General features: G+C 34.3%; 1 protein-coding gene and 1 long non-coding RNA gene across 12 annotated transcripts; both read right to left on the bottom strand.

Annotated features, from left to right (window-relative positions):
* Positions 1 to 1,200: 1,200 nt before the first annotated feature.
* LOC147382172 (uncharacterized) lies at positions 1,201 to 6,830 on the bottom strand. Of its 11 annotated transcripts, XR_015173890.1 has the most exons (7): positions 6,701 to 6,830; positions 6,192 to 6,258; positions 4,963 to 6,101; positions 2,478 to 3,811; positions 2,267 to 2,325; positions 1,991 to 2,164; positions 1,201 to 1,540 (listed from the first exon to the last, which is right to left on the bottom strand). It is a non-coding gene; the product is annotated as an uncharacterized LOC147382172 (long non-coding RNA). The 11 variants fall into 11 exon arrangements; XR_015173887.1 differs by having other exon boundaries at positions 4,963 to 6,258; XR_015173893.1 differs by lacking the exon at positions 6,192 to 6,258 and having other exon boundaries at positions 4,963 to 5,023; positions 6,701 to 6,826.
* A 5,393-nt stretch (positions 6,831 to 12,223) lies between these two features.
* On the bottom strand, positions 12,224 to 16,023 carry LOC147382171 (uncharacterized). The gene is made up of 2 exons (XM_086429319.1): positions 13,041 to 16,023; positions 12,224 to 12,454 (listed from the first exon to the last, which is right to left on the bottom strand). The coding sequence occupies exon 1, from the start codon at positions 15,125 to 15,127 to the stop codon at positions 13,070 to 13,072; it is 2,058 nt and encodes a 685-aa protein (XP_086285445.1). The 5' UTR covers positions 15,128 to 16,023; the 3' UTR covers positions 12,224 to 12,454; positions 13,041 to 13,069.
* Positions 16,024 to 17,122: the final 1,099 nt, after the last annotated feature.

The raw sequence follows: 17,122 nt of genomic DNA, 5'->3' as shown, positions 1-17,122 counted from the left end.
ATGGAGATGCATATAAAGACAGTGCCAGTAAGTTTAGATAGTTGATCTTGAGCAGAAGGCATGGAAGTGGTGAGATCTACAGGGAGTTTTGTAGCTATTGCAAGAAGTGTGAGGGTAAGGGAATTGAGTGAGAAGAATCGACATGGTATCCATGACTTCCTAGAACGCAGTCCATACAACAGATCAAAAATCATAAATAGAAAACATACCGAGGTGGCCGCAGCTGTATATAAGCCAATCAAAGGAATTGGAGAAGAATAATTGTGATCATTGGATGTCACATTCAAGCTTGAATGATTCTCCATTTGCCTTTCTTTTGGTTGAACAAGCAAGTCGTCTTCTTCTTGTTACATATATAACAAGGACTATGCATTTTATATTATTTTTTGGATGTATTTTGGTCCATATGAATTGTATATTATATAAATTTCTATTTAATCAATGTCATTAACGCGTCCTAAGAACCTTCCTGCTCACTCAACCAACCTTCCTGCCACTGCGTTTTTGTCAATATTAGATATTAATCCTCATGTTTTCAAATTGATGTCATTCCCCTTGACCTTGGTCTTGTATCACAGACAAAAAGAAGATGACGTAAATGATCTTGTCTTCAACCTTAAGTCAAAATCTTCTTATTTTTTACCTAGAAAATATGCCAACACCAAGAAGATGCATCATTTTTAACTTATTCAACCTCTTCTTCAATCTATTATCTTTTAACGCGTTGGAAAATATCATTTATTTTTCTACGGAAATCTATTCTTCTCCCACCAAAAATCGTAATCTGGTTCTTGATGTTAGAAGGAGATAGAATCTTCAATTTTCTTGTCCTCAATATCTTGTAGTAATCCTTGATTCACTACAGTAAAATAGGGCTATAGCGACGGTCGTGACCGTCGCTATAGGGAAAATACCGTCACAAAAAGCATGTAGCGACGGCCATGGAGGCCGTCGGTAGTCCCATCGCTATATGCTATACCGACGGCCAACTATTCACAGAAACGTCGTTATATACATGATTTATAGCGACAGCCGCTATTGACCGTCGTTATAGGGTATCATTTTTTTTAAAAAAATTTACTCTTTAGCTACGCTTTTGGCCGTCGCTGTAAAGGTTTTTGAAGAAAAAAACAATTAATTTTACACCAGCCCCCTCATGTATTGCAGAATATTGGAGATACCCCTACGTTTTGAAATTGATGACCATGACCCCAATTACCATTTACCAATATGAAAAGACCCAAATGCCCATTCTACTAGAGTTCATTGCAAAAATTACAAATATGTAATGGACATGGAGTAATTACAAAAATTAATGGACATGGAGTAATTATAACTAATTAGTTGCCTTTGCTGAGGTCTTGATAGGATATGAAGCATCCGTGGCTATACGACATATTCCCTCTTCATCGGCTATGCCGCGCTGCATTCTTATGTAACCTTTCTCACCCCATTCTGGTCCCCATGAGTTCTTCACTATCCAATACTTGATCGCCACCCCATGATCTAGTTCTTTACCACAATCTCCCGTGAATACGCCCTGTGATCATAGTCAAGTCGATCCATGCATATAAATTAAATTCAAAAGATTGAGGCCATACCCTCTTTGAGCTAAATTTTTAGGCTGTTTAGATAAATGGGCCAAGATTGGTCTTTAGAATTAACAACAAAAAGGTAAGACTCTGACCCTTATTGGATGGGCTAGAATGGCCTTACATCTAGTCCAAACTTGGCCCATTAACACCCTTAGATAGGCTAGAATGATACAAACCAAACCAATATACCAAGACATTTATGCTATAATGGTGTAGAAATTACCACTGTGATAATTTTGTAGATAGTTAAAGAGAGCTTCTATTGCCACACAACTTTTTCTAACACCACCCTAAATATGTGTTTAGTCTTTGGTGATTTACACATGAATTGGGGTGGCGTTAGCAAAAGTTGGTGTTGTAATAGAATCTTTCTACTCAAATCTTAAGCGAAATACCTCGGAGTAAAATTTGAAGTGAGAACCATCAGCTTCAATGGCAACAGACACGGGCTGATTAGCAACAGCTTTCGTCAAGGCATTCACGTTGTTGGCAGAGGTACATTTTCATGTCCATCAATTGATACCGCACGAGAATCTATTGTCCAACATCCTCAGACTCTCCAATATAACCTGAAATGGGAAACTATTGAACCTCAAAAGCTATTCGTATTAGATCCATAATTAATAAAGAAATGCAGCTCCATGATTTTCTAGTGATTGGCATATACTCACTTGGATGGTTGTGATGAATCAAGCTGCACTGTGACAGGACCATTGTTAACCAAATTAACCTTCCATAATCACAAGAAGAAAGAGTCAGACTATCCTTCAATTTATAGCAATATTTATATAGATGATTCCATTTCTATGAAAGATTGTAACTAGTAGTGATATATCAAATAAACGAGCAACTCAAGAAGGAGGCCAAAGAAGATGGCAATACCTCGGCTAGATCTTCTACAAGGCATTGGAGCTGGCCTGTCTTTGAAGAGTTGGAATATCGAGTTTTGCCTGTTTCAGTTCCATGGTGTGGACGCCATGGGAGATGGTGATGTGGGTGCCATTGCCTTTGGGGGGAAAGCAATTGGAGCATGAGATGGTGGTGTGATCATCCTCACTAAAAACCAGCCACTCGACCCATCTTCTTACAGGCCCAATGACCATGTGTGGTATCAACTTCCAAGACGTCTATGGATCCCAACCAAGCCACATGATTAGATCAGTAGTATTGTCTATGGATCCCAACAAGCCACATGACTAGGTGAGTTATATTTCAAGCAACTAGAGACAAAAAAAAAGGTGGACATGAAAGTGTCCAAACCACTCTGATACATACCATATCCAAGCGTTCATCTTTGGGTCCAACTCTAGTTCTATCATTGTCACATTTTTGCTGATTTATCACCCATTGTTCCCCGAGCTTCTTTATCGATTCCTAATATTCCATTTGGTATTGAAGTCTCTCATTCTATAGTAAAGTAAAATAGGAAGACAACAAAAAGTCAGACACTATCAAGAAAATTAAATTAAATACTACATGGAGCATGACAAGCATGAGTATCTAACAAAATCCATGTCAACAACAAAATACACCAATAGGAATGAGTAGTGAGGGAGGATAGCACAACTCCCAGGGGGAGTTATAGTCTCACCTAAGGTGGGGATTCTCCCAGAGATACCAACAAAAGGGGGGAAAAATTGAAAAAATAGAGAACCATAACAAATGAGAATACACATGAAAGAGTGGGCTAACAAGAAAAGCAAGAAAAATGTGAAACTGATAATTGACAGATGCATTTATGCTGCAAAATGCAAGTGGAATTATGAATTATTCTTATCACACACAACCTTTAGGATTGGACAGCCTATGACAACCAGAAATAAAAATTAATAAAAATAAAAAAAAAAATCTGCCATAAATAATAATCTGGACTCGACAAAGAGATGCTTATGCCCATCATTGGATCAGTCCTTTATTTAAAATTTAACCAAGATGGTGCATAAATAAAAACTAAGATGAATGTCATCATTCATACATAAAAACTAATAGCTTTGTCCTTCTACCTACCTTTTATTGCTTTCTGCCGTACTAAGATGGAAGCCTCTTACTCATCCACACCCAACCCATTCCCACCACCAGCACCTTTCATATCTAAGAGTAAGCCTCTTACTCTTGGGGGTCCAATGCATGCTATGTCCCAAAGTTCAGAGTGTTCTCATTGGTTGAGAAGCTATGGGTCAACTCTGCTCCAATTGCCGTGTTGGTCAGGGGACTCACTGTTTTAATGAATTTTGTATTTAGTCGTTAATTTGTATTATATGCACATCACAAGACCATTTGTAAAATAAATAAAACAATGTGTAGATACCCTATTCATGCATCATCATCAATCAAACCATTGAACTGTCTTTCACCACCATTGGAATAAAACAAGTCCACTAAATCCTTGTGAAGGATTCCACAATTTATACAATACGTAGTTCATATAATGAATGAAAGAAACAACATGATACTCCCACACTACACTAAAATGGTGCAATATGTGTGTAACACAATAGTAAACAAATCCAACCTGAATGCACAAGAAAGTGAGTAGTAAACCCCACTGAGAAAGTGAGGAAACAAGCATTCAAGAATTACAACCAAATTAACAAGAAATACTTAATACAAAGAAGCAAGACAATGATCGGTTCTCCATTTTTGTAACTCAGAACCGAACCGCAACTTGTTCCAAACCAAACCAAACCACCCCAAAGCTATCGAAATTAACGACTAAATACAAAATTCATTAAAACAGTGAGATGCACTTCCACATGTTTATGATCACTTAGTGGAAGGTGCAAAAGCAGGGTATCCTACAGAACCATTGTTCAATGGGTCTAATCTTGGAATTTTTTAACCCCAAATTGACAAGATGAAATCAAAGTAGCATGTTTGGGGAATTTAGGAATAGGGGTTCAAAAGTAAAAATAAAAAGCTGATTGATATGGTTTAATCAATAGGAGTCAAATAAATTTTGGCTAGTGCTTCATCGACACACCATCCACGATTAGTATACACTTGTACAAAATTATACATCAGAATCATCAAACTGGGAAAAAATAACTTCATATCAAATTTCACAAACCATGAAATTGACCTAAAACAAAAATCCTCCACACAATTATATTCAAAATCAAAGATAATCTAACTAAGAAACTAAAACCAACATGACTAAAGTTTCATTGTTATCCAAAATCAAAGACAATCCAACTAAGAAATTGAAATTAACATGACAAAATTTTAATTGTTATCAAAAATCAAAGATAATCCAACCAAGAAATTGGCTTAAATAAGACAAATATTTTATTGTGGGTTCAACAATAAAATCAAAGAGAGAATCCCCAAATCAATAGTACCAAATCCAAAAAAATGTAATTTCTCTTACCATATTGTTCAACCATGTCTAACAATACTTTCTGACTCAAAGTATGCTCTGCAAACAAAATCTCCAAAAAAGAATCAATATGAAAATTAAGTTGTTGCATTCTCATTTAACCCAAAAGAGAGTGAAACATGTGCTTACCTCAAGGGTCTACCATCCAACAAATAACCATATTGCAAGTGAATATACCAAATTCTTTTCTCCTCTTTCAAGTAAGTGACATATCTATAAGGGGGAAAAATGAAGAAATATGGCCTAAGACATGCCTTGACAAAAGATATAACTCAAGATAAGAGTTAATAAAAAAAATAGGATTCATGGTTGCCAAACCTAATTTTTGGGAGAAGGCATAGATGATGACGACAATAGAGATGATGGTGACTGCTTTCAGAAGCTAATTCAATCTGATCTTTGGGTTTAAGTTATTTTAGAGATACTCTCTGTTCTTATTTTTTTATACTAGCTTTGTAGAATCCATATGAATGATATTTTAGATGATTAGCACATTAAGTATTTTCAACACAACAGATGGTGTAAAAAATTCCAACATTCCTAATTATAATTCAAAAAGATGACTTAAATTAATAGGTCTAAAACTTTCAAATCCAAGTTTGTTGAATTTGTTAGAATGTATTGAAATTTCATGGGAATGGGTATCGAAGTTGTGAAGCAATGTAGGAATTTTATATCTCAAATTTCTGAAAAGCAGTTAAGCAGTGCAAGTCTCTCCAAGCCCTATGGGTGCTTTAGGGTCTGTCTGTAATGTTTCTAATATAGTAGTCGGATATTGAAATTGTAACACATCAATGTTGCCACACTAACATTGAATAAAAATAGGAAATGCACAAAACATTGGAATTCAGATATACACGTTCAAGAATGTGTGTGAACATATGAGTTCACTTTTGCTATAACTCAGAAATCAAAAAATGCTTTGAAGTGGGTTGTTTTATGGATCTCTAAGGAGGTTTGGAGCTGTATCACACAACTTTAACCTAAAAAAAATCTGAAATTTAATTTTAAAGATCTAGACATGAAATGAGTTTTGAATTTTAAATAATGAAATAGAATACAGACTTGGAAAAGATAGAACCAAAAACCACTATATAGTTGAACAAACCAAGAAATTTTAGCATCCCCCCCTGAAAAAGATAGAAAAACATAAATCAAATTAAAATTACTTAAAATTTTCGAAAAAGAATCTTTGTTACTTGAAAAAAATCTAAAACTACCTCAAATCAACAAAATAAATCCTTCAAAATATCCAAAACGAAGAGACGAACCTACAATGCTTCAAACCTAAGGAGAAATCACAGACACAGAACACCATAAGATAATCAATCACAAACAAAATACCTAAAACACCCAAGACGACCATTACCAAACCCTAGAATCACCATTTCCTTGTAGGACTTGACCAACAAAATGGGATTCACAAAAGCTCTCAAACTTTGTTACAAACATTCCAACTATTTACTGATCTAGTGGAGGGATTTAATATAGAATTTCTTAAATTTAATTACAAAGCCATAAACCAGTGCTTGAAATCTCAGAAGAAAACACAAACTTCATGAATAAATTAGAAATCATAAGAGGAAAAACAAAAATTAAAGAGTTCGTCCCACTACGATCCGAACAACCAAGAAGATCGGGAGAGAATGAGAGAATCAAAAAAATGCCATTGAAGCTAAAATCCGAAACTTTTGGATGAAGAAAAGTAAAATCATGTTTAGATTTTTACCTAGAATTATAGATCTAGCAAATGGTTTTGATTCTTCTTCATCTTCCTTCTACCTCTGATTTTCGACTCTTGATGCTTTTGATTCGAAGTTTTTGAGAACATTGCTTTCGTGAGGGAGAGAGAAGTAAGGGTATGTTTGGTAACACTTCTGAAGTCTGAAGTCTGAAGTCTGAAGTCTGAAATCTGAAGTCTGAAATCTGAAATCTGGAATCTTATTCTGGAAAAGTTGTTTGTTTATAACTTTTAAGAGCTTCTGGTTACAAATAGAATTTTAAAACATAATGGTCATTTTGACAACATTACCCTTTTATAATTCTAATAAATTGTTTTTACCAAAAACCATAACATGTTACGCATAATGAAACCATCAACATATTTCAAATTAAATAATCCAAAAGTATTGTTTTTAAATTGAATTCATACTTGAAAAATTACATTCTAACAAAGTAATACTCAAACAATAAACAATCATTCATTTTCTAGTTGAATTGCAATTTGATCACGTAAAGTGATCATATCAGCTTGTGCTTGCGATGAGAATATGTCATTATAACATGGTGGATCATGTGATGGTTCGGATTCTACTAAAGAATTACTCTCTTCGTCGACATCAACTTCATATTGTCGAAACAACTCATCATGGAGAGAAACACGACGCAAGAAATTGTGTATTGCCATGCATGCAATAACAATGTCCCGTTGAGTGTGATAATCATATGAAGGCATTCTGTTCAAAATTGGGAATCTTTTTTTCCATACACCAAAGGTCCTCTCAATGACATTCCTTAATCGAGCGTGTGCATGATTAAATTTCTCCTTTCTACCCATTGCACGCGTTCCTCGATATGTTCTTAGCCAATAGCGTGTGTTACGATATGGAGTCATAAAACCTCTAGTGTGTGTGTATGCAGCGTCGCATAAATAATACATATCTGCAACAAATATAAAACATATGTAAAATTTTTATTATTGATTATAAGATTAATTTCAAAAATATAATTTGAAAATACATACCTGGAGGAGGCATTGGAAAATTGTTAATCGGGTTACGTAGTGTCTCATTTAATACCCTCGAGTCATGTGCAATTCCTTCCTATCCAGCCATCACATATATGAACTTCATATCAAAATCACACACCGCCATTACATTTTGAAAACATTTTCCCTGTCCCCTTCCTCTAAATGGGACTTGTTGATCAAGCGGAATGTGCGCATCAATTAGTGTGCCATCTAAAGCACCGACAGCACCCTTAAATGACCCTTCTCTCAAATGTACATGAGATCGAATTTCTCCTATTGGCTTGTCAAATGCTGGGGGGACTATTATCTCTCGTGCAAACTGTATCATTGCATCCAACACTTCATGAAAATACCTACTTACGGTTTCTCCAAAATGTTGGAATCGATATTTTACTAATCGATTCCGACAATTATGACATATTGTCATAAAAAATATTGCCATTTTCTCTTCTACGTCTATATATCTACTATCATTTAACCAATTTTTATCTCGAAAATATTGACATAATTGTACAAAAGCATTCTTCTCCATCCTAAATATCTCGTACATTTGTGTTGAAGATCCTTCCAAAAGTTCTCGCACATATGCCTTGCCAGAAAGTGATGATGTGCACAACCTTTGTCCAACATTCATATGATTTTTAAGTTTAAGCATAAAAAGTAATGTTACCAATCTCATCAACAACCATTGTTTTGGCGTCATTATCACTAAACACAATGAAAAATTAAAAAAAGTTGGTATTAATTGAAGCTGTAAAAAAAGATTTTTCAAACATGCAATCTATTTAGTAAGTTAAAACATGCATATTCGATTAGGTAACAAGATAATAATTCCAATTAACTATAAAAAAATATCAAAATTTAAAAATAACCATCCATAGTAACTATCCAAAAATATCAAAATATCAAAATAACCAATACATCATTGGTTTTTATTAAAAAAATGTTTGACTTCAACTAATTATTTACAATAAACTCCAAAAATTGAACCCTCTCTGCTTCATTATCCAAGTCCATAAATGCGTATTCCAATTTCGGTAGTTGTGCAAATTTCAATATAGCAACATGATAAGTATGAATACTTATCACTCCTAAGTTCTTCAAATCCTTCATAACTTCATTCACATCTTTAAAACAAGGTCCCTTGTTAGCCTCTTCTTTATTAATCTGTTCTTCGATGACATTAATAAGCCTTTCCAAGTTTTTTTCAATAGTGTCACCACTATTCGAATTCCTACGTTTCTTCTTCATCGGACCTTGTGATGTATTCTCTTCAAGTGGGGTATTAGGGGTGCCTTCCACACTTACACCTTGGAAGTATGTATCCCCTTCCCCTAAAAATGAGTCATCATAAGTGTCTTCAGCGTCCAAATTTGTGTACTCCATAGGTTCAGGACCATTCACATCGCTATCAACAGTAGGGCGCGGGATCGATGAGAAGGGGCTCCATATTGTTTCTGCATTTTTTCATTGATTCATGAAAGATTCCACAAATTATATATATATATATATGGGAAATGTTCAGCACCAAACATTTTGGCAAAACATGGATTAGAAGTTTTGGAATGGGCTGATTTTTGGTGAGGAGAATATCTACGATGAGGAGATCATCATAACCAAAAATCAGCCCATTCCAAAACTTCTAACCCCATAAAAAATTATTCATAAAAAATGAACGGTCCATGATTTTTCAACTTGTAAACATGGGGCTAGAAGTTTTGGAATGGGCTGATTTTTGGTGATGATGATCTCCTCACCGTAGAGATCATCCTCACAAAAAATCAGCTCATTCCAAAACTTCTAACCCATGTAGTACAAAAATGGTTGGGGCTGAATGGGACCCTATATATATATATATATATATATATATATATATATGGGTCAGGTTCAAAGGACAACCATTTCAACACACATATAGACAACGTGTTTTGTCTTATATGGGCAAAAATGTTTGGAATGGACTGATTTTTTGTGAGGATGATCTCTGTGATGAGGAGATCATCCTTGCCAAAAATCAGCTCATTATGAAACTTCTAGACCGTCCAATTTTTGTTGAAAAATTATAGACCGTCCAATTTTTGTAAATCAATTTTGATGGGATTACAAGTTTTGGAATGGGATGATTTTTTGCCAGGATGATCCCCTCATCACAGAGATCATCCTCACAAAAAATCAGTCCATTCCAAACATTTTTGCCCATATAAGACAAAACACGTTGTCTATATGTGTGTAGAAATGGTTGTCCTTTGAACCTGACCCTATATATATATATATATATATATATATATATAGGGAGCGGTTCAAGGGCCATGTGAGAAAACATGTAAGAAAACTTTCGACGGTAAATAAAATTTTAAAATATGGGTTAGAAATTTTAGATTGAGCTGATTTTTTGTGAGGATGATCTCTATGATGGGAAGATCATCCAAAAAAAAAATCAGTCCAATCTGAAACTTCTAACCCCATTAAAAGTGATTTAGAATGTGGACCGTCGATTTTTTTTCAATTTTTATCACTAATTTGTAAATCACTTTTGATGGATTTAGAGGTTTCTGATTGAGCTGATTTTTTGTGAGGATGATCTTCTCATCATAGTGACCATCCTTGCAAAAAATCAGCTCAATCCAAAATCTCTAACCCTTATTTTGAAAAATGAAAGTTTTCTTACATGTTTTCTCACATGGCCCTTGAACCTGACCCATATATATATATATATATATATATAGGGTGGGGTTCCATAGACTCATAAAGCTACAATGTTTTTGTCTTATATAATTAAAAAGGTTCGGAATTGGCTGATTTTTTGTGAGGATGATCTCTGTGGTGAGGGGATCATACTTGCAAAAAATCATCTCATTCCAAAACTTCTAACCCCATCAAAAGTGATTTACAAAAATTGGACGGTCTAAAAGTTTTCAACTTGTAAACATGGGGTTAGAAGTTTTATAATGGGCTGATTTTTGGCAAGGATGATCTCCTCACTATAGAGATCATCCTCACAAAAAATCAGCCTATTCCAAACATTTTTACCCATATAAGACAAAACACGTTGTAGCTTTATGTGTATACGGATCCTAATCCATATATATATATATATATATATATATATATATATATATATATATATATATAGGGTCAGGTTCAAAGGACAATCATTTCTACACACATATAGACAACGTGTTTTGTCTTATATGGGCAAAAATATTTGGAATGGACTGATTTTTTGTGAGTATGATCTCTGTGATGAGGGGATCATCCTGGCAAAAAATCATCCCATTCCAAAATTTGTAACCCCATCAAAATTGATTTACAAAAATTGGACGGTCTATAATTTTTCAACAAAAATTGGACGGTCTAGAAGTTTCATAATGAGCTGATTTTTGGCAAGGATGATCTCCTCATCACAGAGATCATCCTCACAAAAAATCAGTCCATTCCAAATATTTTTGCCCATATAAGACAAAACACGTTGTCTATATGTGTGTAGAAATGGTTGTCCTTTGAACCTGACCCATATATATATATATATATATATATATATTTTTTTTTTTTTCTAATTTTAATATTAATATAATAATAATTAGTTATTATTTCAAATCGATTCGACCTCATTAAACCTCGGTTGAACCTTGGTTTGACCATTTGAACAAATTTTAGGTTTGATTATCCATTGGGTTTTAACAACATTGGTTTAAAGAATTCGGTCCACTTTGACCACACAAAAGAAATATTTAAGAGTTTTCGCCAAGTATGTTGCGACAAAAAAGATGCATACTCTTTGAGAAGCACGTCCTATCTCTCATAATTTAAAAAAAATATATATATATAGTTCTTATATAAATCCAAAGCATGTACAGGTTAGGGTAGTCGATTGAGTGTGCTTCATGGGGTAGTCAGATTATCACCATTTTTGTTTTATTTAAAATAAGAAATTTCATTAAAAAATGTTGTACAGGTCCCTGTTCAAGCCATCCATGCTTGTTGCCACGACCACCTTCATCGGAGATAAAGATACCGGAGTTATCACTGGTGACCGGAGATCACGTGGATCACCACTCCCACCCTTAAAAATGTGTGAAAATTACATTTTTACCCCTCTATTTTTAAGTAGAAAAACACTAAGAAAAATGTGTGAAAATTAGTTTCTTACAAGTGGGTGACACTGTTTTGGGTAAATATTGCACCTTTTTCAAATGTGAAAATCGTCGGCATAAACCTCCATAATGTCCTAAGCATATCCTAAAAAAATTTGGTCATCATCCTATGTTAAGTGGTTAATGCATTCTTCAATTTGAACGACATTACTCGAAGTAGAACATTCCTTGCGCTTTGGTAAATGCCGACTTCTCTTTGTTTTATAATGCCAATTTACTTGTTGATCGATTCTTAGTAGGGGAAAATTGTTTTTCAGATAGACGGTTCTTTGCACATGCCACGTCAGGGAGTATTTGAGATATTCTGTTAGGTTGAGTTACAAAATCAGCACTCAATATCTCGTTCTCATTTTTTTGAGGGGATGGAATCACGTTTACCAAATTTAATCGTCAATAAATATATCATTTAGTAGTGATTCACAATCAAAGAAGCCTTTCATTAATTACAATAGAGAATTACAAGATCTTTAAACAACAACAGATCCTCTATTACAAACACAAAATATGGACATATAACTAGGGTCTTTGTCACATCATTGCATCTTCTACTCCAAATCCATGGCTTCCACCTCTTCCACATCTGTTTATGTAAAATGTCAGTAAGTAGTGAACCATAAAAAAGAGATAATCCACAATTGCAAATTACAAGTCATAATATAATCCACTATCCGTTATATTACCTATACATTCCATTACATTAATTTGAAACTAGGGGCTTTTTCCAATATTTACCAAAATATGAATTGGATTGTCTAAATAGTTGGCCTTCAAGAAGAGATTTAGCTCAAGGGCATGTCAATGGGAGCGGATCCTTTTGTAGCTTAAATTTAAAAGTTTATTGAGTAGAGAGGATTTTTTTTGTTTTTTTTTCAAATCTGATATAAACCATGATTACAAGATTACTGAGTTGTTTTGTTTTGTTAAATATGATGTTCTATGAGCTGTAGCTCAAGGGCATGTCCCATGTCAACTCTGGTTAAATATGATGTTCTATGGGTATCTCAATTCTGAAAAAAAAATATAAAAAAAAGATGGACGAAAAGTAGATCTGACTAAAGTAAAAGCGATCTCGATTCTCAACTATGGCTAAAGCTAATAAAACAATGAGAAAAATCTATTATTATTTTTACTTAAATATAGAAAAAAAAAATAAGAAAGAGATATACCTTTATTGCCTTTGGAATCCCTGTGAATTTCAAGCATGCTCTTGAATTTCACAATCTTCAGCTACCTGAACAGCAACATGAGTGGCTGCATTGCTTTCCAGTTGTTCAATACGGTGAGCATCTCTGGAATGACCATGAGGGGCTATCAAGCTAGTGATACCAGTTCCGATAGGAAATGACCAATGAACTTTGTCCTCAATTGGTGCAACCTTGCTTAGTAATTTCAAGGCAAAACTTGCTCTTTCTTCGCTTTGTTCATTGGGGCTCTCAACAATATGCTTGAGTATGGCATGTGAGAATTGAGAGAAGAAAAACTGTAACATGTCCACAAATAGTTGTTCGATGTGACTGTATAACTCGTTGATTGATGCGCACGGTCGGCACTTGATGATAAATTCATTGATGGCATGTACATCATCACGTACAACAAAATTTATCATATATGGTTCCAATGGCATTTCTTCAATAATCCAAAGTTTATCATCCAAGACCAGTTGAGATTGAGATTGAAACCCTCCATCCATAGATCTCATAACAACTTCCAAACAATGTTTCTTTATTGACGATTTAATGCGTTTGTTATACTTGAACATATATTTTGCCATCATCCATTTAGCTTTGTTACAGACATTTGCGGCATTCATTTTCTTGTCGATGAAATAAATGATTTCGAAGGCTTCATCTAAGGTGTGAACTAGAGAATAACTGAGGGAATCCGGAAGTGAAACAATGGCCATTCTTACAAGGAGCACAACTGAAAGACAAGATATTCGATTCTCTGATGAAACTCGAAGCTTGTTAGAAAGGGACTCTTGAGATGGAGTTGTTTTGCAAAAGAGTTGAAACATATGAGTTGGAAAATCGACTTTATATTTCTCCATCAACCTCTTCATATCTTCTTCACTTTTCTTCTGTATCCACCTAATCAATGTTGTCTCATGCAAATATAGTTGTTCCCTCACTAAATCTGTGGTCTCACCAATTTTTCGTTTAATAAAGCATTTTTTAGTGCCTCTCATCACATATGCTGCCCACTTAGTCAAGTAAAAAGGTAATGCAGTTACAAATATGGTCTCAAAAGACCAAACAATAATGCCAAATTTGATACTCGAAGTAAATCTAAGGCCTTTTAACCTAGCTAAAATATTTAAGTAATGTTTATTTGGTCCTCTAAATTCATTTTCTTCGTCGAGGTCAGTGTTGCTCATCACAGTGTACCATCTAAAGCCAATTGCCATACAACCTACTGTGCTGGTAAGAAACTGAGTGACAACCACCATCCATATTGACCATTTATAATCAGAAACTCCATAACCAAACTCCATCTTATTGTTAAGAACAAGGGATCTAATTGCAGCTTGTAACAGAACCACTATGCAAATTGTGGGTATTATGCACATAGTCATACCAGGTGCGGAATCAGTGATAAACAATTGAGGGTTGTTTCCATAACTAGACATGTAAAACAACTTAATTCGATGAATCATACACTGGTTCTCCGAACTTTGAGGGTCAGTACCCTTTTCAAGTTGCTCTTTTATATCATCAAGGAAAATATCAGAACCAAAATGAAGTCTAAAAGTAGAATCCCATAATGCAATTAGCAAAAGCGCCATAAAAGACAAGATAATCACATGTTCTACAAGGAACGCGAAGATCACCCCAGTGGCCATTTGTATGCTAACATTGACAATAACGGCTATTACAAAGATGGTCAGGGAGGTCATATTGGAAAGGCGTTCATAAGGACTCTGAGCTCCAAGTGAAGGAAAGAAAAAACCCATGGAGATACATATTAAGACAGTGCCAGTAAGTTTAGATATTTGATCATGAGCAGAAGGCATTGATGTGGTGAGATCTACTGGGAGTTTGGTAGCTATGGCAAGAAGGGTGAGCGTAAGGGAATTAAGTGAGAAAAATCGACAAGGTATCCATGGCTTCCTAGAACGTAGTCCATGCAACAGATCAAACATCATAAATAGAAAACATACCGAGGTGGCTGCAGCTGTATATAAGCCAATCAAGGGAATTGGAGAAGAATAATTGTGATCATCAGATGTTACATTCAAACTTGAATGATTCTCCATTTGCCTTTCTTTTGGTCGAACAAGCAAGAAGCAAGTCGTCGTCTTCTTTTTAGTTTTTACACATCTAACAAGGACTATCCACTTTATATTATTTTTGGGGTGTATTTTGATTCATGCATGTGCATTGTATATTATCTAAATTTCTATTTAATCAAAGTCAATTACGCGTCCTCTGAACCTTCCTCCCCACTCAACGAACCCAACATTTGATTTTATATTAATATTAAAGATTAATCCCTGAGTTTTCAAACTGATGTCATTTCGCTTGACCAAGGTCTTGTGTCACGGACAAAATTAAGATGACGTAAATGACCTTGTCTTCAACCTCAAGTCAAAATCTTCTTATTTTTTACACACAAAATATGCCATTTTCAAACTTAAGCCCAAGAAGTTGCATCGTTAAGGCATCTTTGTATTCGTTCTATTGAACACTAGGGGCTAAAGCAGGCCTATTGCATTTGAGCAGCATAGGCAGAAAACAGAAGATCTGAATTTCACGTAGTTCCTGATTGATGTGCAAAGGCAGCTCACATGTAGAGTAGAATGATCAGTTTTTGAGATTGCCTTCTGATGGGTCTGGTCTTTATCTTTTTACTCTACATGGGTCTTGCAGTGTGTGAACAGGGCCGGCTGGACAGAAGTTGAGGCCTAAGGCCAAACCTCTAAGCGAGGCCTTTTTATATTTAGTATATCAATATAAATAATAATAATTAACTATTTAGATAGTAATTAATTAAATAAAAAGTCTGCTAATTTTTTTTAAAAAAAATCAATATTTTCTTATGAATGAAATAATGGGTAGTTTCTATTTTATTAAGATTATTATTTTATTTAATAGATAAGAGATTCTGCTAAAAATTGTTTATGACCACACATTTGAATCTTAAGGATTAAAAAAAAAAAAAAAACAAATGATGAAAACAACAAATATAAAAAAAACAATTTTAACATTAAATTTACTTCTATAAGAATGCCTTATCAATTGTTTTGAGAGAAAAGAGATAATGTATAACCAGTAGAAATTAGTAACATAAAAATTAAAACAGAGCATTCAAAAAAAAAAAAAAAAAAAAAAATTCTTAGATGTTCAACCATTGTCCACAAAATACAACTATTAATCTCCACTCACAATCCCAACCATTGTCCCCAATTATCTATTTATCTTTCATTATTATCACTCAACTTTCATTTTTCCATTAAAACAAAAAAATACTAATCAACCTAAATAACTTCCATTTTTCCCCAATTATACTAATCAACTTAAATCCAAATAATAAGTAGAAATTTCCCTTAAAAGATGTAATAAACAGATAAATGGAGCAACATTTATTGAAGGTTGCTAAATCTTCAATCACTTGAACACAAAACAAACACCAAATATAGAGAGAGAGAGAGACGAACGAAATCAGTGAAACTCTAAATAAGATTTTGGGGTTTTCCAATACGTTATGTAAGAGGGAAAAAGTGATTCTCAATCAAAAAATCCAATTAGATGCTAAAATAAACCAATAAAGGGAGAAGAACCATAACCTCGTTCTCAATTAAAAAATCTGAAAGTTTTAAGGTGAGTTTTTACCAAGCGTTTCGTTTGGAGATTTCTCATCGGTCCATTTGGATGCCCTAATAATTTTCTTCTTGAATTCACATTGTAGAGTGGGTTAATCTTCCGAAAATCAGGGTGATTGAACCAAAAAGATGACACAGAGGGCAAAGAAATTTTATATGATCCGTAATAAAGGTTTCAAAAAGACAACCATAATCGAGATCGGTCTCTGCAACAACAGATGAATGAAGAGGAGACTATGTGAGGGCAAAAAATTGCTCTTAGATTGCTCATATCTATTCTGATCTCTCTTTTCTTCCTGAATTCGATTTTGATGGGAGATCGATAGAGGAAGAATTAGGGTTTTGGTGGTCTGAGTTGTTTCTTTACATGTAGACGAGAGTGATTAAGGGGAAACGAATTAGAGAGTGAGAGAGTGTTGTATACACGTC

The sequence above is a fragment of the Akebia trifoliata genome, chromosome 16 (assembly GCF_017979445.1).
Source record: "Akebia trifoliata isolate Shusen 1 chromosome 16, ASM1797944v1, whole genome shotgun sequence".
Lineage (NCBI taxonomy): Eukaryota > Viridiplantae > Streptophyta > Magnoliopsida > Ranunculales > Lardizabalaceae > Akebia > Akebia trifoliata.
The sequence above is the reverse complement of the archived record's forward strand: the minus strand, read 5'-3'. Positions and strand labels throughout refer to the sequence as shown.